This window comes from Vipera ursinii (assembly GCF_947247035.1).
Source record: "Vipera ursinii genome assembly, chromosome: 4".
Taxonomy (NCBI): Eukaryota; Metazoa; Chordata; class Lepidosauria; order Squamata; family Viperidae; genus Vipera; species Vipera ursinii.
In genome coordinates this window covers 119,193,800-119,213,220 of record NC_139514.1, presented here as the reverse complement: position 1 = coordinate 119,213,220, position 19,421 = coordinate 119,193,800, and the positions used below count along the sequence as shown (strand labels likewise).

The 19,421-nt window shown below is 45.9% G+C and overlaps 2 protein-coding genes across 4 annotated transcripts in view; one reads left to right on the top strand and one right to left on the bottom strand.

The window, feature by feature from the left end:
• Nucleotides 1–426: 426 nt before the first annotated feature.
• On the bottom strand, nt 427–8,013 carry TPT1 (tumor protein, translationally-controlled 1). Its single transcript, XM_083362734.1, has 6 exons — nt 7,782–8,013; nt 5,927–6,000; nt 4,310–4,500; nt 3,565–3,670; nt 2,325–2,441; nt 427–725 (listed from the first exon to the last, which is right to left on the bottom strand). Exons 1-6 carry the CDS (start codon nt 7,807–7,809, stop codon nt 723–725), a joined length of 519 nt encoding a protein of 172 aa, XP_083218860.1. The 5' UTR covers nt 7,810–8,013; the 3' UTR covers nt 427–722.
• SLC25A30 (solute carrier family 25 member 30) overlaps nt 6,787–19,421 on the top strand; it is a 25,039-nt gene continuing 12,404 nt past the window's right edge. For 2 of the 3 annotated variants that reach the window (XM_083362731.1, XM_083362732.1), the window contains exons 1-3: nt 11,084–11,146; nt 15,609–15,696; nt 18,255–18,402. In XM_083362731.1, coding sequence (XP_083218857.1) covers nt 11,105–11,146; nt 15,609–15,696; nt 18,255–18,402 — 278 coding nt within the window. In that variant the 5' untranslated portion in view covers nt 11,084–11,104. Of the gene's footprint in view, nt 7,647–10,032; nt 10,129–11,083; nt 11,147–15,608; nt 15,697–18,254; nt 18,403–19,421 lie in introns of those variants that run through there. The other variant, XM_083362733.1, reaches the window with a different exon arrangement.

Below are 19,421 nucleotides of genomic sequence, written 5' to 3'. Positions count from 1 at the left end.
ATTCTCGTTCCCGCTTTCTGCTCAAATTAGCATCTGCCATGATGTGTTTGTTGGAAAAAAAACGAAAAACACGCCATCTCTCCTCCTTTGCGGGCGAAATACTCATTTTAGCATGTGCGGGGGGCTACACCACATCCAGGCCTCCAACCTCGTCCTCCGAGTAGTTATTGCGATTCGTTGCGTGACATTATGTGAAGTCCGCTTCGGCCGTCTTCTTTATTAATTAGAAGTTTTGATTTTTTCCCCCAAGTTGTCTAAACAACAGTTCGGTTTGTGGCCAACTGATCTTCCAGTTTCAAGGTCCCAGTGTTTGCAGACGCAACCGCTAACGCCACACTACAGCTATGGAGATATCAAGCAATCCAAACGCACAACAGCTACGAGAATCCTGCTCAACATATTAAACCAAGAGGCATCACCTAATGCTGGGTTTAAATGAGTTTTTTTTTATTTCAGACAGCCTACAAGACAAGTTTTTTTTCTCTTTTTTTTAAAAAAACAAAAAAAAACCCAACAAAAAAACCCAACGCCTCCACACTTCCAATTAATTGGGGGGGGGGTGTTTCAAAATAAATCAAATTAAGCTGGAGATGAAATCAGTCCAGGTTTGCAGATGTTTTGTTGAGTCATGATGGTTGTGTTTTTTTTGTTTGTTGTTGTTGGATGAATAAAGAGCAGCAGCCAATTATGATGACAAATGATTCAGAATGATTGGTTTCTCGTTACTGTTAAGAAAAGGAAGGAAAGTTAAGCCAGGAACTTTGGGCACCACATCAAACCAGCCGTTTCCCTGCTTTAAAAACAAAAAAAAAAAAACAAAAAACAAAAAACAAAAATAAAGATGTTCTCCTTCATTCAATCTGAGCTGCCACAGGGCAGTCAGAAAGCGCAAGGAAAAAGTTGCTGTTGCATCTGAATGCAAGCCAGGGAGGAAATCAAAAGACCTCCAGGCCTATCAGTCGATGCTTGGCAGTTAAGGAAGGAGAGATCTCGCTCCCTTATTTCTGGGGGAGGGGGGGGGGTTTGAAAGGAGGAAAATGGGACGGAGAGCTTCTCCACCAGGCACCACTTTTTTGGGGGGGGGGAGGGGGAGACACAAAAGGCCAACTGGAATGGCCTCGACAGCAAATGGATTCACAGTATTTTTTAGAAATAACGGAGCTCATCAGCCAGGCTTCCCGCATTCTTTTAAAATCACAGGATAGTCCTCACACTTACACCAATTCATTTAGTGACTGTTGAATCTTACAGAACAGCACCGAAAGTTTAATCTTTTTTAAACTGGTTTTAACTTTTGTATTGTTGGTTTTTAATTCCCTGTAAACCACCCTGAGTCCTCAGGGAAAGGGCGGTATATAAATGTAATAAAATAAATAAAGAAAATGACTTTAGGACTGAGGTTTGTGCCTACAACTGCTGCGGCACCCCTGATCCAAATTCACACGCTTGGCAACTGGCTCACACGTGTGACGGTCGTGGCGTCCTTTGTATGTGCGTGGGCGCGACGTGATCCCCTTTTGCAACCTTCTGACAAAGCCGGGGGGGGGGGGGAGCGCGCAGCTGGATTGGCTTAGCGAGTGTTGCTACGTTTTAACAACCGCAGGGATTCGCTTAAGTGCGGCAAGAGAGCTCGTGAAATGGGGCAAAGTTCACTTAAGAAATGCCTCACTTAGCGCCAGAAACTCTGATCCTATGTTGGGAACTAGCCGTATTACTGAAGTTCACTCAAAGGTGGGAGAGCGCAGCACGATAGCTGTGATGGGTCGGAGTTACTGTGAAGTTCGAAGTTCATGTCAGATAAGATTGTTGCTCTCTTATCTTTTCTCTCCATTTCTTATACGGCTAGTCCTTAACTTACAACAGCTCATTTAGTGACCATTCATAGTTACAGCGGTACTGGAGAAAGGGACTTAGGGCCTACCTCACGGTCTGAAGACTGAAATTTGGAGGCTTGGCAGCTGGCTTCTATTTATGACGGTCGCAGCGGCGTGTCCTGGCGGGGGGGGGGATGTCACGTAATTCCCCCCCCCTTTTGCGACCTCCTGATAAGCAAAGTCAATGGGGAGGCCAGATTCTCTTAACGGCCATGTGACTACTAGCTTAACAATGGCAGCAATTCACTTAACAACCGGGGCAGGGAAGGTCGTCAAAAGGGGGCAAAGTTCGCTTAACAAATGAAATTCTGGTCGTAAGCCGAGGACTGTGTAAACGTCAAGCTGGCTGCTGTTACAACTGCCCTACTTTTTAACAGCCTGACTCAGCTAAGACTGTCTCCTGCCTCTCTGCAATTTTATCCCCAGCATCCTGTAAATATCGACACTTACGCATTTCTCCATCTCTAATCCATCCTTAAAGAAAATCATATAGGGGGTCACGCCATCTTCGCGGAAGTCCAGTAGCCCCACCATGCCGTCTGGATTCATGTTCTCTCCTACAAAAAACTAGGAGGAAGAAATATCACCTGTTAGAGGGCTCTTGCTCCATCTGCTTCTAAGCAAGGTGATTTTTTCCTTCCCCCGATACGGAAATAAATCTCTTAAAAAGAGCATTTGGAGTAGAAGAGAGCTGGAAGGGACCTTGGAGGTCTTCTAGTCCAGCCCCCTGCTCAAGCAGGAGAACCTGTACCATCTCAGACAAGTGACTGTCCAGTCTCTTCTTAAAAAACTCCAGTCATGGAGCATCACCACTTCTGGAGGCAGGTTGTTCCACTGGTTAATTGTCCTCACCGTCAGGAAGTTTCTCCTTAATTCCAGGTTGGATCACCATGGTTTCTCCTCCTGCCCTCTGGTGCTTTGGTGAACAGGCCCCCTCTTCTTTGTGGCAGCCCCTCAATTGCTGGAACGCTGCTAAGAATGTCTCCCCTCTTTCTTCTTTTCTCTAGACTAGCCAAACCCAAGTCCCGCAGCCGTTCTTCATAGGTTTTAGCCTCCAGGCCTTGGATCATCTTAGTTGCTCTTCTCTGACTTCTCCCCCACAAACTCTCAACATCTTTTTTGCAGTATGGTGACCTAATTTAATAGTTGAGAGATGGAATGGCCAGATCGGTGCGGTTCCCCAGAACATTAAACTGTGTCGATTCCTCAAATTTAGAGAATCTACTCAATTCAGTCAGACCTGAATCAAAGAGGCTTTTTCAGGAGGCAACTGGACTTTTGTTTTTCTTTGGCGACGTTTCGCTTCTCATCCAAGAAGCTTCTTCAGGTTCTGACTGGATGGTTGGGGATGGAAGGATTTATACTCCTTGCAGACTGCTGGTCATTTGGCTTCTTTTTAGAGAGTCGTTGAGGCCACTTGGAGGGTGGCCTCAACGATTAGAGCAAATGGGTGGGGAACCACCTTGGAGCTGTTGAAAGGACTGTGTTGTAGACTGGGAGATAAATGCATCTTTGGGGCAACTATGACCTGGCTGCCCCCACTCCCCAAATTATTTCAAAATAAAATCCAGATATTTAACGAAATGTGTTTGTAAGTCTGGAGCAAAAAGCTAACCAGTTTACAGTAACGCCGGGATCACGTAAGATTTGATATATTTTTGGAGGGAAAACAAAGGGGCTGTGAACTCACCTGATAATTTTTGAAGTTTCCCAGGATGTGCTTGACTTGTTCAGCTGCCCCTGTCATAAAAGGCTTTACTCTCTCTGGCTTGGTCTCCTCAAGTCTGGCTTTGATACTAGAGACAGAAAACAATTCCTCAACACTTACACGCCCTCTCTTCTCCCTAAGTAAAACTCGAGACGGAAATTGCACGAGAAAACAAAGGCTGTAACTAAAGCGACCTCCGTGGGCTGGACAATACGGAAAGTCCTCTACTTAAGCCACAGTTCTAGTAGTACCAAAGTGACTGGTCCGTGCATTTACAACGGCTGGCAGCAACACTACGGCCACTGTCACATATTTTAACAATGATTCTGGGGATCACCTGATCACCATTTGCGACCTTCCCAGGTGCAAGCCAAAGGGGGAAGCTGGATTTGCCTAACACGGGAGACGGGGTGTGTGTGGGGGGTGTTCAAACACGGCCCCCTTTGATGACTTGTGGACTTCAACTCCCAGAATTCCTCAGCCAGGCACTGCCATCCACAGCAGTGGTGAAGTTGAGGAGTGCTTGCGCTTAGCAACTCTCCAAGTCTCCTAGTGCAACGTGATCTACAAGGTATAGATCCCCCCTCCCTCCATATAGGCCGAGTGTAGACTGTAGGTTTGATCCACGAAGAGGGACGGGTGGCTGTGCTCAACAAGCCTTTCCAAAAGCTCTGAAGATCAAGCCTGGGCAAGCTTCCCGTCAGCTACCAAAGGAGGGTCCACTTACGACTTCATGTAGTCCTTGATGTACTTTTTGTAACTCTCCTTGGTGAAAGAGGTTTCCTGGAGGTGGTGATTCATGACGATGTCAACCCCGGTGATGACCGTGGCCTCCGTGCCGTCTCCCTCGGGGCCTTCGGCAGAGGCATTTCCACCAATCAGAGCGTCGTCAATTTCGCCCTCTTTCCGGCTGACCATCTGGGATGTGGACGTAAGCGAGAAACCCCGATTATGTGTGTGTGTGTATGCATATATGTACATATCTATATATCACGAACCAGCGTGCTTTTTCTCCATCCGAAGCAGGAGTCTTCCAACTTGGCCCTTTGATGACTTGTGGACTTCAACTCCCAGAATTCCTCAGCCAGGCACGCTGGGAGTTAAAAGTCCATAAGTCATCAAAGGGCCAAGTTGGAAGACCCGATTCAAAGTTACAAAGGCACCAAAAGCGTTTTTCACACTTATGACCTCTGCGGCCCCTTCATGGTCAAGTGATCAAAACTCAGACTGACTCGTATTTATGACAGTTGCAGTGTCCCCATTTGGTGATCTTCCGACAAAGTCCACGGAGAAGCCGGATCCGCTTAACCACCATGTTGCTGTGGTAATTCACTTTACAACTGTGGCAAGAAAGCTTGTAAAATGGGGCAAAAATCGCACCGACAAATGTCTCACTTAGCAACTGAAATTTTGGGCTCCAATTGCAGTTGTAAATCAAGGACTACCTCTATTCCGAATCAGGTAAAAAGCGTTGCCTATACTCTCTCCACATCTCCAAAGCAAGCCCAGAATTTGGGGGATTTTTTTTAGCTTTCAAAAGCACCCAAGACACCTGTTCCATTATTCAAAATATTATCAATTGGAGTAGCTGATAATTATTCAAAGATGTATACACAACGTTCTGGAAATTTCATTATGACTTTCTGGTTTCTATCTTATTCCCGTAAAAGGGCCATGATCAATTGCTCCCTGATGAGCGGGAGGTGGCGACATCAAAAGGCTGGCAACGTAATAGAGTGATTATTGTCCATGTTAGGGCTGCTTTTCTGCAATTTTAGGGTTGGGAAAAAGACACATCTAGGGGACAACAGTCTGCTTTTAACCTCGAAACCCTCAACCCACCAGTCACAAACCCTTGACCAACACCCCCCCCTTTCAGCACTGCAGTTTTGAGCAGTGAGACGTGTGGGATTCAGAATAAAACAAGAAGAGCTTTCCCAGAAATCCCACTTCTATTCCTGTATTTAAGGTGTGTGTGTGTGTGTGTGTGTGTGTGTGTGTGTGTGTGTATTGGAGGGGGGGAACCTGTGCCATCAAAATTAAGATAGTAATTGTACTGTGATCTTGGGGGGTGGGAAGGCCAGTTGTCCTACGCCGGTAACACTAGTTGTGCATTCACCTCTGAAGAGCTACTCAAAATAGATTCAACCTCTGCACAGAAAAGGGTCAGGGAAAGAAATTAATAATAAATGGAAATTCGTTGTGTGTTCAATCACACTTGGCCCATAGAGAATTCCATTCTATTCTAAGTAAGAATTCCTGGTGGAAAAATCTTACTGACACCCCTCTTTTCAGATCCACCCAACTACACCATGGAGCCAAACCAGGCCCAGTTCAGACCTACCTTCCCTTCTACTTCCAGGCAGAGGCCGTTGGCAACTTCTGTGATTTTGTAGATATCCGAGAACATCTCATCTTCTGTGAGAGGAAGAAATAACACAAAGCATTTTTTCCCCCACCATCCTTCGCCCAAACTCGGCCCACGCAGATTCCCAGGGGCAGCTTGGAAAGGGGGCAAAACTTCCGCTCTTTGCAGCTCATTCTCCCCCTGCCTTTTTCTTGGGAGAAAATAGAATAGAGCTGGAAGGGACCTTGGAGGTCTTGTAGTCCAGCCCCCTGCTCAAGCAGGAGAACTTATACCATCTCAGACAAGTGGCTGTCCAGTCTCTTCTTAAAAACCTCCAGGGATGGAGCACCCATGATTTCTGGAGGCAATGCAGATCTGAAACCCACCCCTCTGCTTTTCCCCTGTAAGGACCACCTATATTTCTACCACATGGGGCAGAGAGTCCTTCTCCCACCTTCTGACAGACCTAAGATCCATCTTACCAACAGTACATGTCTATGGAGACACTGTCATTCAGGTCATGGTTGTCCCAAAGGTGCTTTTTTCAGGTCGCAACTAGACTTTTTTCTTTGAAGATGTTTCGCTTCCCACCCAAGAAGCTTCTTCAGGTTCTGAGTGGATGGTGGGGAATGGGAGGATTTATACTCCTTGCAGAAAGCTGGTGATTTGCCTTCTTTTAGAGAGCCCTTAAGGCCACCGGGAGTTTTACCTGCATCCTCAGAATCACCTGAGTGGTGCAGATGGGTGGGGAGCCTTCTTGGCTGCGGGATGTTTTTGCCCTCGCAAAAAAACATCGGGGCAAAAACATCCCGCAGCCAAGAAGGCTCCCCACCCATTTGCACCACTCAGGACACGGACCGACCTCCAGGTGGCCTCAACGGCTCTCTAAAAGAGGAGGGCAAAGGACCAGATGACTGCAAGGAATATAAATCCTTTTGTCCTCCACCATCCGGTCAGAGCCGAAGAAGCTTCTGGGGATGAGAAGCGAAACGTCTTCGAAAAGAAACGGGAAAGTCCAGTTGCCTCCTGGAAAAAAAAGCACCTTTGGGACTTACCATCGGCGCAAGGAGGCCCAAGAGCTCCCAAGAAACCACGCAATGGGAGTCTGAAACCCCAGGAGTTGCAAATAGGAAGCTTCAAGCCAGCCAGGAAGGCCAACAGCTGTTCCCAATACCTAACCTGGGCTGTGAACAGCCACTATTCCAGGGCATCAAACTGCTACCCGAGCAGGTCTTCCCCGGGCCCAGATGGGGGAGAAAAGTAGAATCAACAGGCTTGGAAGGGTTCTTAAGAGGTCTTCTAGCCCAGCCCCCTGCTTGAACACGCCGTTCCAGGCACGTGGTGGCCCAACCGCCTCTTAAAAACCTCCAGGGATGGAGAAAACCTACCAAAACCCGCCCGCAATACCCCATACGGCCACCAGGGGGAGCGAGAGCTCCCTGCGGCCCCTTTTGTCGCCCTCTATCGGCGGCCGGCGGCTTTTACCCGCCGCAGCAGACTCGTCCTTCCTGCCCTCCCCGCTCCCGGCCTCTCGCGCAAGCGCACCGTGGCCGGCAGGCGCCTTGGCGACACACATGCGCAGACAATGGAGCGCCGTCTTTGAGGGGGAGGGGGGAAGAAGGACCGTCGACCCCGCGCCGGCTTCCTTTTTTTTCCTCTCTCTCTCTCTCCCCTGTCCAGGCACTAGCCGGGCGAAAGGGCGCAGGCGCAGTTGGAGGTGAGTCCGGCGCGCCATCCCCGGCCTGGTATGCCAGGCCGCGCAGGCGCACTCGGCGCCCCCTCCTTCCCCCTCCCTCCCTCCCCCCGTGCGATTCAGAGGGGGGCAAAATAGCGGCGGGGGGCTTCGGCTCACGGCTGATGCAGTCGCGGTAGATGATCATGGCTGAGGCGGCGGGCGGGCTGGCAGGCGTCGGCGGCGGGCCGGCGGTGTCGGGTGGAAGAGCGCTAGTGGCGTCGGCCCCCGGCGCGAGCGAAGAACGAGGCGGAAAAAGGCCGAGGAGGCGCCTCCGCGGAGCTCATATAGCCAGCAGGGCACGTCCCTGCCATCCGTGCGTCGCCAATCGCCGCGCTCCTCGTGACGCACGAAACTGTGACGTCACAGGCGCTCCGCCGTCGCCGACCTCTTTCTCGCGCCCTAGAAGCAAGAAGCTAGACTCGCCCCAGCGCAGGAGGAGGGGGGAGAATGAGCAACTTCCGGGTTCGTTTGTGAAGATTTGAGCCCATTGAAGAGCAAACGCCCGAGGGAAGGGAAGCCCATCCTCTGGAGTTGTTTGTGTAGTCCCCCCTCCCCCAAATTAGGGTGATGTTATCTGTCTGGAAAAGAGATTCCCTGGGATGGGTGCCCTTAAGCAGGGCTTTTCAACCTTTTCACCCGTTGTACCATCCGAGGACCACCAGTCGCCTAGCAAGGGGTCAAAAACTTGAGGACCAAAAAAAAAAAAGGAAAAAAGTGATGAAGTACTGGTAGTCCTCGACTTACAACAGTTCGCTTAGTGACTGTTTGAAGTTACAATGGCACTGAAAAAAGTGCCCCCCAAGCCACAGGTGAGGAAGACACCTGCCTGCCCGGCAGCGCTCTTCCTCCCATCCGAGGTTTTCATTGTTGTGAGCATTTCTCTTGAGGATTGGCAGCAGGGGTGGGGTTGGGGGTGCTTGGTTTTTATTCCCTCCGTCTGCTGGGTGGTTGCAGAAGGTTTTGGTCACTTCACATGACCCTGGGACACTGTGACCGTTGTAAATAAGCCGGCCTGGCCTGATGGATTTGGGTTTTAAAATTATTTAACTAATGTATTCTTATTTTATTGCCCTGTACACCGCCCTGAGTCCTTCAGGAGAAAGGCGGTATATAAATCAAATAAATAAATAAATAAATAAATAAATAAATAAATAAATAAATAAATAAATATGAATGAGTTGCCAAGCATCTGAATGTAAATCACAAGACCCTGGAGATGCTGCAACATTCCAGCTGATCGGCGCTTCTTCTGGGCTCAGCTGGAGCCTGGCGCTGATCCTGGAGCTTCTACTGAACCCTGACAGCCCCGAAGAAGTGCTGATCCTGGCGCTTCCGCTGAGCCCTGACAGCCCTGCAGCTCCAGCCGTCTCTCGCTCAGGCTTGTGCGGTGCGGTGCTTGTGCGGTTCAGCTCATTCCCCGTTCCCACTACCACTTTTCTATGATGGTCATATACCACCTGCCAGGTGCCAATGTACCACCGGTGGTACTTGTACCACTGGTTGAAAAGCCCTGCCCTTAAGGATCTTGTAGAGCAGATTGCAAATTCTATACACTTGCATTATTATTATTATTTTTTTCTTCTTAAATCTGGCCACGCTGCAGAGAATTTTGAATTTAAATTATTCATTGCGCGCAACACTCCTGAAATCTTTCAAGACGGCCAGTATAGAGACAAATTCAGGTAGCCCTCGACTTACAGCTACAACTGAGCTCAAAATTATCATTACTAAGCAAGGTGTTTGTTAAGTGAGTTTTGTCCCATGTTACGACCTCCCTGGCCACAGTTGTTAAGCGAATCGCCAGTCATTAAGTTAGTCACACAGTCGTTAAGTGAATCTGGCTTCCCCCATCGGCTTTGCTTGTCAGAAGGTCGCAAAAGGGGATCGCTGTGACCGTCACAAATGTGAGTCGGTTGCCAAGCGTCCGAATTTCGACCATGCGATCACACGGATTTTGCAATGGTCGTGTGAAAAATGGTCATAAGTCACTTTTTTTTCAGTGACGTAACTTCAAACGGTCACTAAACAAATGGCTGGAAAGTTCAAGGACTGCTTGTATTTATATGTACAAATGGCAAAGAAATAGATACAAATGTAAAATAATTGTTTGATCCAACTTGATTTCCAATGAGAAATTGTATCTTGGAAAAACCTCCTAAGAAAAGAATTAACAAAGTTGAAAGACTCTTTGTTTAAAACCAAACAAGCTTCCAAAGCCTCTCTCTCTCTCTCTCTCTCTCTCTCTCTCTCTCACACACACACACACACACACACACACACACAACTCATCAGGAACAATCTGGAGAAATCATGCAGACTTTGAGTAGCTTACAGTGCTGATATATATAATTTTGCATTTAATTTGCAGTGGGTAGCATCATCTGACTGATCTTTTCCAGAAAAGCTGGATTTTTACGGGCTCTTCAAAAATATCATCATGATCGGATAGCAGGAACTTTGGGAGGTAAGGAGAACACTGGAAAAATAAACTCTATTAGTTCAGTGCCCCTGGAGATTCCTCAGTTTCTCTCTTTCTCTCTTTCTCTTTTTTGTTCCTTTGTCAATTTCTCTTTCTTTTTCCTTTCTCTCTGCCTTTCTTCTTTCTGTTTTAGTTTCTCTTTGTCTTTCTCCTTTTTCTTTCTTTTCTCTTTCTGCCTTTTTTCTTTCTCTTTTAGTTTCTCTTTCTTTTCTCTTTCTTTTTTCTTTCTCTTTGTTTCTCTTTCTTCTTTTTCTTTCTTTTCTCTTTCTGCCTTTTTTCTTTCTCTTTTAGTTTCTCTTTCTCTTTCTTTTCTCTTTCTCTTTTTTCTTTCTCTTTTAGTTTCTCTTTCTTCTCTTTCTTTCTTTTCTCTTTCTGCCTTTTTTCTTTCTCTTTCAGTTTCTCTGTGTCTTTCTCTTTTTTCTTTCTCTTTCCGTCTCTGTGCCTTTTTTTTCTTTCTCTTTGTCTCTTTCTCTTTCTGTCCCTTCTTTCTCTTTCCCTCTCTCTCTCCCTCCTTTCTTTCCCTCCGGACTTTTTCAGCAGCCACCGCGTGACCTCCCTCCCTCCCTGCCTCCCTCCCTGGCGGGGCACCGGGACTGCCAGCCAAGGCCGGCGGGAGGAAAAGACACAGGCGGCTCTGCAAGGGGCCGGAACCTCCGGCCCCTTCCCGGCTGGCCTCCCCCTCTCCTGGACGCTGCCCGCTCGGGCTCCCGGGGGCGGGGGGGGGGGCGCCGGACAGCCTTTCGCCAAGCCCCGGCCTGGGAGGGAGCAGCGGCGCCCGCGGGCGCCCGCTTGCAAAGCCCGCCCCACCTGCCCGCCCGCCCCGCCCCGCGGCTGGCTCCCGGCCTCCCCGCCTCCCCGGCGCACTCGGGAGACGCCTGCCGGGAGGAGAGCCGGCTGGCCCGCCCGCCCGGTCCTTGCCTTGGCCGGCAGCAGCCCCGAGCGGAGGTGGCGCCTGGCCCCTATGCTGAGCTACACCTGGCTCTTGCGGTGGCTGGGGGAAAAGGTGAGCTGGGGGGGGGGGGGGGTGGAATGGGAGACCACGAGGAAATCCCGGGGAAGCGCCAAAGCGCAACCGTCCCCGGCTTCCCATCCATTCAGTTGGTCGTTAGTGACCGAACTGGAAAAAAGGGACTTAGCAGCATTTTTTTTTTTTTGCCATATTTGTGACTCTTGCAGACCTACGGTCACCTGAGCGCAATTCAGAGGCTTGGCAACTGGCAGGGACTTAGGACGGTTGCGGCATCCCGGGGCTGCGATCCCCTCTTTGTGACCCTTCAGCCCATGAGGAAGCCTGATTCGCTTAACGTCCGTGTTCCTAACTTAATTGGGAGGGGGGCGGTTCACTTGAGAACTGGGGAAAGAAAGATCCTTAAACGGGGCAGAACTCATGTTTAGCAGCTTAAATCTTGGGGAAGGGACCTTGGAGGTCATCTAGTCCAGCCCTCTGCTTAGGCAGGAAACCCTATACCACTTCAGAGAAATGGCTGTCCGGTCTCTTCTTAAAAACTTCCAGGGTTGGAGCATTCTCAGCTTCTGGAGGCTTCTGGGGTTGTGCTGTTCACCAGGAATCCAGTCCGACTCAACAAAGTTTGCTTTTTATTTGTGCTTAAACGTCTTTTGAAGATTTGGTCTATTTTATAAGCAAAGGAGATTCATAGAGCAATCTGAGCCAAACAAAGTAGCCAAACAAGCTTGCGTCTTTTGGCTGGCTAAGCCTCTAAAGAACTAAACCAAGCTTAACCCTAACAGGGTTTACGGTTGATGCCTTTAAGTCTTTTACCGATATGGTTAAGCTCATTGTCAGATGATAGGCATAGTTGGATAAAAATAGACTGGTCCATGAAATATTCTGGAAAAGAACATTAGGCATGAATTGAAGACAATAAATATAATCATAGAGGCATTTTATATTCCAGAAGTTTTATTAAAGACACAAACTGTATTTTCTTGGGGGGGGGAAATAAAGAACAAATCTGAAAAGAGATTAAAAAAATAATAATTGCTCGTATTTAGAACTTTGCTTTAAAAATGAAAATTAAAGAGGAAAACCAGGGAAAAGTGCACATCCTAATACAAATACCTAAACTCAAAAGAGTCTATGTAAGCTTATGTTAAAAATGATAATTCCATTTCCATATTTTTCCCAGGAATGTGAAAAAAAAATCCCTGTGCCTTAAGTGGTGCCATTGGTGCTTTAAAAAGTTAAGTGACCAAAATAAAGGACAAAGATAAATTTTTGAAAAAGAACTACAGCTAAAGGACAAGTGTTGTTGTTTTTTTGTTAAATAAAAGAGTGTCCTTTAAAATAAAGGAAGTGGGGTCACTGTAACCGTGAGCTTAGTCTGATCTCATAGAAAGATTAAAATTGACCCATGGAGAGTTTCTCTCTCTTTTAATGAACAGGAGATAGTGGCACTAGCTAAGATTGGGCGGCTGATATGAAAATAAGGCAGGGCTAGGAAGGGGGAATGTGGTTTGTTTGGTTTGCACTGTGTGTTGTGTAACCCCCCCTCGCCACCTAGTTGCACGTGATCCCACCATCATAAATGCAGACACCTGGGGGCTGGGCTACTTCTCCTTGACCTGGGTTTTGCAAATGGGGGCTGGAAGATAAAGTTGCAGCAATGGGAAAGGGGTGGAGTGAACAAGGGGGCTGCACGGGACGTGAGGATCCGGAGAAATATTCAGAGAGAGCCGGGCGGGAACTGCGTGATCAAAAGCTGTCAGGAGGAAAGGTAAAGGTCGCAGACTGGTTTTGAAATGAGCTAACCCAGTCTTTCCCTGCTGCTTGTTCTCACAGCGGTGTGACCCCGGAAAAGTTTCCCAGGACAAGGCTTTTTTCTTTTTTCTTTTTTTTTTTTAGGAACAGCAACAGAAAAAGAGAACGCAGCATACAAAATAGAATACAGAATAACAAGAGTTGGAAGGGACCCTGGAGGTCATCTAGTCCAACCCCCCTGCTCAGGCAGGAGACCTTGGCCTATACCGTTTCAGACGAAACGGCTGGCCAGTCTCTTCTCGAAAACCTCCAGTGTTGCAGCATTCACAACTTCCGGAGGCAAGCAGTTCAGAATAACAGAATAACGACGAGTTGGAAGGGACCCTGGAGGTCATCTAGTCTAGCCCCTGCCCCTCAGGCAGGCAACCCTATGCCATTTCAGACAGACAGCTGGCCAGTCTCTTCTTGAAAGCCTCCAGTGTTGGAGCATTCCCAGCTTCCCAAGGGCAAGCTGTTCCTCCGATTAATTGTTTTCACTGTCAGCAGTCATACACATTTTCAGGAGAAAGAAAGAGGGGTAAAAAAAAGAAAGAAAGCTGATATTCAGTTTCAGGTTGTTGTTTTTTTTAAAGCCTAAACAAAATTACGGGGGAAAAATACATTGAAATGTTATTGTCAGAGGGAGCCATTTTTCTGGTTCGTGTTTCTTATTTTATTCACATTTTGGGGTTTCAGGAAAATGTCCTGCTAGCCAGGTCATGTCAAGACTTTGTGATGTTTTTCTGCCTGCAGTGCTGAAGTTGTGTGGAGTGGTACATGGTCTCCTGTTTGAGCAGGGGGGTTGGACAATCCCATGGGTAGGCAACCTTGGTTCTTTTATGACTCGTGGACTTCAACTCCCAGAATTCCTGAGCCAGCCACGCTGAGGGGAAAAGGAAAGGTTTCCAAGCTGAGCCATGCTGGCTGAGGAATTCTGGGAGTTGAAGTCCAGCAGTCATAAAAGAGCCAAGGTTGCCTACCCCTGGCCTAGACCACTTTATGACTCGTGGACTTCAACTCCCAGAATTCCTGAGCCAGCCACGCTGAGGGGAAAGGGAGAGGTTTCCAAGCTGAGCCATGCTGGCTGAGGAATTCTGGGAGTTGAAGTCCACCAGTCATGAAAGGGCCATAGTTCCCTCATGCTGGCTCAGGAATTCTGGGAGTTGAAGTCCATGAGTCATAAAAGAGCCAAGGTTGCCTACCCCTGGACTATCCCTTCCAACTCTGTTATTCTGTTATTTAAGTTGCTGGCTATCATCCCCTTAATTAGATCCCAATTAACTTCCCAGTTTAGCTGATCCCTTAATGGTCTCCCAGCCTGCTACTAACCTGGCCGGATTTATGTTTTGCTCTAAGGCCCAGTCAAGGCCAGCCAGTTGCCACCAGAGGCTGAGCTAAAAGTTTTCCAGAGGTAGCAGAAATCTTTCAAGCCTTGGTGAGGTTTAAATAAAACACATGGATTTTTTTTCCACCTTTGGGGCGAAAACGATGAAAAGAATAGCCTTCTCAAATTCAGCCTTTTTGCTGCTGAATATCAGTGGAGTCTAGTAGACCTCAACCACAACTGAGCCCAAAATTTCTGTTGTTAAGCGAGACATTTGTTAAATGAGCTTTGCCCCCATTTTATGACTGCCCTTGCCATGGTGGTTAAGTAAATCAGTTCAGTTGTTAAGTCAGTAACACGGTTCTTAAATGAATCTGGCTCCCCATGGACTGTGCTTGTCAGAAGGCCGCAAAAGGGGGGTCACGTGATCCCCCCCCGGGACTCGGCAACCGTCATAAGTCCATGCCAGTTGCCAAGCCTCTGAATTTTGATCGTGTGACCCTGGGGATGCTGCAATGGTCGTAAGTGTGAAAAATGGTCACAAGTATCTCTTCCAGTGCTATTGTCATTTGGAATGATCACTAAAGGAAATAAGTTGAGGATTACCACCTACTTTGGGCGTGTTTCAAAGGGGCTGGGGGGGCTGAACCTGGGGCCTATCCCTGCCCTATCAGGAAAATGTGTTTAAGAATGGAATACGGATAGGAATAGGAATAGAGCAGAACAGAATAGATTACAAGGCAATACTGTAGAATTAGAACAGAATAGAACACAACAACACAATACTGTAGAATTAGAATAGAACAGAACACAACACAACACAATACTGTAGAATTAGATTAGAACACAACACAATACTGTAGAATTAGAACAGAATAGAACACAACAACACAATACTGTAGGATTAGAATAGAACAGAACAGAACACAACACAATACTGTAGAATTAGATTAGAACACAACACAATACTGTAGAATTAGAACAGAATAGAACACAACAACACAATACTGTAGAATTAGAATAGAACAGAACACAACGTGATACTGTAGAATTAGAATAGAACACAACACAATACTGTAAAACTAGAACAATAGAACACAACAACACAATACTGTAGAATTAGAACAGAATAGAACACAACACAATACTGTAAAATTAGAACAGAATAGAATTGAATAACAGAGTTTGGAAGGGGCCTTGGAGGTCATCTAGTCCAACCCCCTGCTCAGGCAGGAAACCCTATACCGTTTCAGACAAATGGCTGTCCAGTCTCTTAAAAACCTCCAGTGCTGGAGCACCCACAACTTCTGGAGGCAGGTTGTTCCCACCAATTAATTGTTCTCACTGTCAGGAAATTTCTTCTGTTGCTTTGTTGCCTTGCAGAGGGAAGAGGCAGGCAGGAGGAGAATGGCGGCTTTGAACTGGAAGCCCTTTGTGTACGGAGGTCTGGCTTCCATCACCGCAGAATGTGGTGGGTATCTGGACCCTGAAAGAATCGGGTGAATGTTTGCTGCTCATTTTTAAAAAACTGCCCGGCGCAGTTGCTTAATTAACTTGCAAATGACCCTTGCAGGCCAACGTGCCTTGGCACTAATGTCTTTGCAAGATCTCTAACTAAGGGTGGTGGCTGAGCCTGGACTCTTACAGAGAGGGGCCATAACCCAATTTAATGCTGTTGCAACCTGTTCATTTTTAAAATTATTATTTCAAGTAGACTTTAACTTACGACAAGCGAGCCCCAAAATTCTGTGGCTAAGTGCAACTTTTGTTAAGTGGGTTTTCACCCATTTTACTTCTCTCGCCACAGTCGTTAAGTAAATCACTGCAGCTGATAAGTTAGTCACCTGGTTGTTAAGTGAATCGGACTTCCCTGTTGATTTTGCTCATCAGAAGGTCGCAAAAGACGATCCCCTCTCCCCTCCCCCCCGATAGCCTGCGACCGTCATAAGTGTGAGTCAGCTGCCAAACGTCTGAATTTTGATCGCGTGACCACCCGGATGCTACAACGGTTGTCCATGTGAAAAACAGCCGTAAGTCACTATTTCCAGTGATGTTGTAAATCTGAATGGTCACTAAATGACCTGTTGTAAGTGGAGGACCGCCTGCATTGTGCCCGTCTCCCCCCCCCTTTTTTTTTTTTTTAAACAAAAAGGCGACAGGTTTTCATTTTCTGTTTTGGAACCAGCAAAATATCCAGTAGGTGTAACTCAATCTTGAAGAGGACGTTGGAAGCTGGTACTTTGCAAACCAGGGATGAAATTACTTAGCTGGGTAAAGAAACGTGGTCTTCTTCTTAAGGTTTCCTGGAGATAAATCTTATTTTAAAAGCACAGGCAATTTACATTGCAAAAAAAGTCACGGATGGAATTGCGGTGGCCGCCTTAAAATAGAAGTATAACTTGATCAGGGTGAATTCACTACTTGCATTAAATGCGCTTCCTTTTCAATACCAGGAATTTGACTCTTGAGGCCTGCTTGAAACAGCCAAGCTATTTATTTTTTATTTAATTTATTTTAATTCCATTTATATCCCGCCCTTCTCCGAAGACTCAGGGCGGCTTACAAGCTTAGCAGTAGCCTTCATTCTATGTATATGCCTGCTTATTAGGGCTTTCACACAAACCCCAAGCGGCATTATACATTTTGAATTTTTTTTAAAAAAGGAAGATTTTTCATTTTTGAGAAAAGGGAATTTTTTACTTCTTGAAAACTATGTTTCTTTCGAAATAAATCTACATTGTGACTGGATTTTGATACAGTATAAACTGGGAAAAGGAAAAAGTGAAGAAGTGTCCAGTTTTGCTTTGTTTTTGTTTGGTTTTTTTTAAAAGTGCAGGAAATTAATACTTTAGCACAAAAGCAAAATTTCTTTATGCCTCCAGCGTAACTAGATGTTTGCAAAAGCAGTCAGAATATTATTGTATCTTGCTAGGAATGTACTTTTCTATTATTTGAAGCTTGCTCCCAGCCTGTGGAATGCAATTATGGCTCCTATATTCAACAGGATTTGTATTATCTTAACTTGTGCTGTATTGTGTTGCTAAGAGTTTGTTTTTTTTAATTTTACACTTTAATTATTCACGGTGCTTTGGACAAAACTGTGGCATATATATAGTAATATTCAGATATTCTAATAGCGGAATGTGGACTAGCAGATTAAAATATGAATTGTTATGGATAAGTTGAAAGGTTTGATAAAAATGTAATAGTTATTTTTAATGAAATTAGCTGTTTTTAAAAATTTAAGGCCCTGTCCATCCTGGGTACACCTGTTTTTTAAACAGGCACACATGCACGCACCACACACAGACAGACACACGCAGAAACAGAATGTATATTCTACCCAATTTATGTTGGACATTTATAATAATAATAATAATATAAAGTTGGAAGGGACCTTGGAGGTCATCTAGTCCAACCCCCTGCTCAGGCAGGAAACCCTATACCATTTCAGGCAAATGGCTTTCCAGTCTCTTCTTAAAAGCCTCCAGCTTTGGAGCATTCACAGCTTCTGGAGGCAGGTTGTTCCACTGGTTAATTGTTCTCACTGCCATGAAATTTCTCCTTCTTTCCAGGTTGCTTCTCTCCTTGACTAGTTTCCATCCGTTGCTTCTTGTCCTGCTTTCAGGTGCTTTGGAGAACAGCCTGGCTCCCTCTTCTTTGTGGCAGCCCCTGAGATATTGGAACACTGCTATCATGTCCCCCCTCGTCCTTCTCTTCATTAAACTAGACATGCCCAATTCCAGCAACCGTTCCCTATATGTTTTAGCCTCCAGCCCCCTAATCATCTTGGTTGCTCTTCTCTGTACCCTTTCTAGAGTCTCGACATCTTTTTTACATCGTGGTGACCAAAACTGGATGCCGTATTCCAGGTGTGGCCTTACCAAAGCATTGTAAAGTGGTATTAGTACTTCACTTGATCTTGATTCTATCCCTCTGTTAGAATTTAAGTTTGTTTAATTCTGGAATGTATATATTTCTGTAAATTTATAGTTCATGAACTAACCAGTTTTTTTCTTGGATGTGAAGGTACTTTCCCAATTGATCTGACAAAAACGCGCCTGCAGGTACAAGGTCAAAAAAATGATGTGAAACATAAAGAAATTCGTTATCGTGGAATGTTCCACGCTTTAGTGAAAATATTCAGGGAAGAAGGATTAAAGGCCTTATACTCTGGGTAAGATTTCTCATCTTGACTGTTTTGTGTATTGTTGAAACGTGCAAAGGTGTTTCTATGTAGTTAAATTGTTGGGTGACAGACCTGTATGTAATATGCCATATTTTTAGTTTTTGTCTATTTAATCGTATCCAGTTCTTGGAGACTGCCTGGACAAATCCTTGCAAATTTCAAGTTTTTCCAGAAGTGGTTTGCCATTGCTTCCTTCTTAGGGCTGAGAGAAAATGACTGGCCCAAGTCTCCTGGTTTCCAATCTGATGCCTTAACCAGTACTCCAAACTGGGGTTTTAGATTATCGTAGGCCTAATTTTTTTGACCTAATTCTGGGTCACATCTTAGCTTATTTTCTTAATGGGCTAATTTGCATTAACCTGGCATTTCCTATTGAGGGGAAAAGACTGCTGGATTGTAAGCAAAATTGTGCACCTTTTTAGGTGCGACCACTGCTTTTAAAGTTTGGGCTGTTTTAAATTGTTTCCCCCTGTTGTGTGCATTTACACACACACACACACACACACACACACACACACACACAAAATCAGATTGGTTAGGAATGTCCTGAACAATTCTTAAAAAAAAAGCTTGGTATGCTCTTTTTTTTTCTCCCTCTGGAACATGTAAGCCCAAAGTTCTAAAATAAAACCTTTTGGAAAAAGTGCATTCCTGCCTCTCCTGCTTTGCACACAACTGTTAGTTATATTTATTTAAATATGAATAAATAAATAAATTTCTGCATTTATAGATTCTTCATTAACTTCTCCTGGGAGTCAAACTTGGGTCTAGGTTGATAGAAGTCCATCTTCCTAGTCGAGAACTTTTTCCGGCAATAGCTAATTCAAACAGTAATAATGGATAGAAGGGGGCCAGTTTGGCGTAGGGCTGAAGACCCCATACAAGAAATCAGGAGACTGTGAGTTCTAGTCCTGCCTTGGACATGAAATCAACTGGGTAACTTGGGGTCAATTACTACCTTGCAGAAGGAAGAAGAAGAAGAGGAGGAGGAGGAGGGGGAGACATCA

What these genes read in the sequence shown, in the direction of transcription:
- TPT1 (XM_083362734.1), bottom strand. Translation starts at nt 7,809, where the DNA reads ATGATCATCTACCGCGACTGCATCAGCC. An exon ending in CTACCGCGACTGCATCAGCC is followed by an intron (nt 6,001 to 7,781) that starts GTGAGCCGAAGC and finishes TTCCTCTCACAG; the next exon opens with AAGATGAGATGTTCTCGGAT. An exon ending in GCCTGGAAGTAGAAGGGAAG is followed by an intron (nt 4,501 to 5,926) that starts GTAGGTCTGAAC and finishes TCCACATCCCAG; the next exon opens with ATGGTCAGCCGGAAAGAGGG.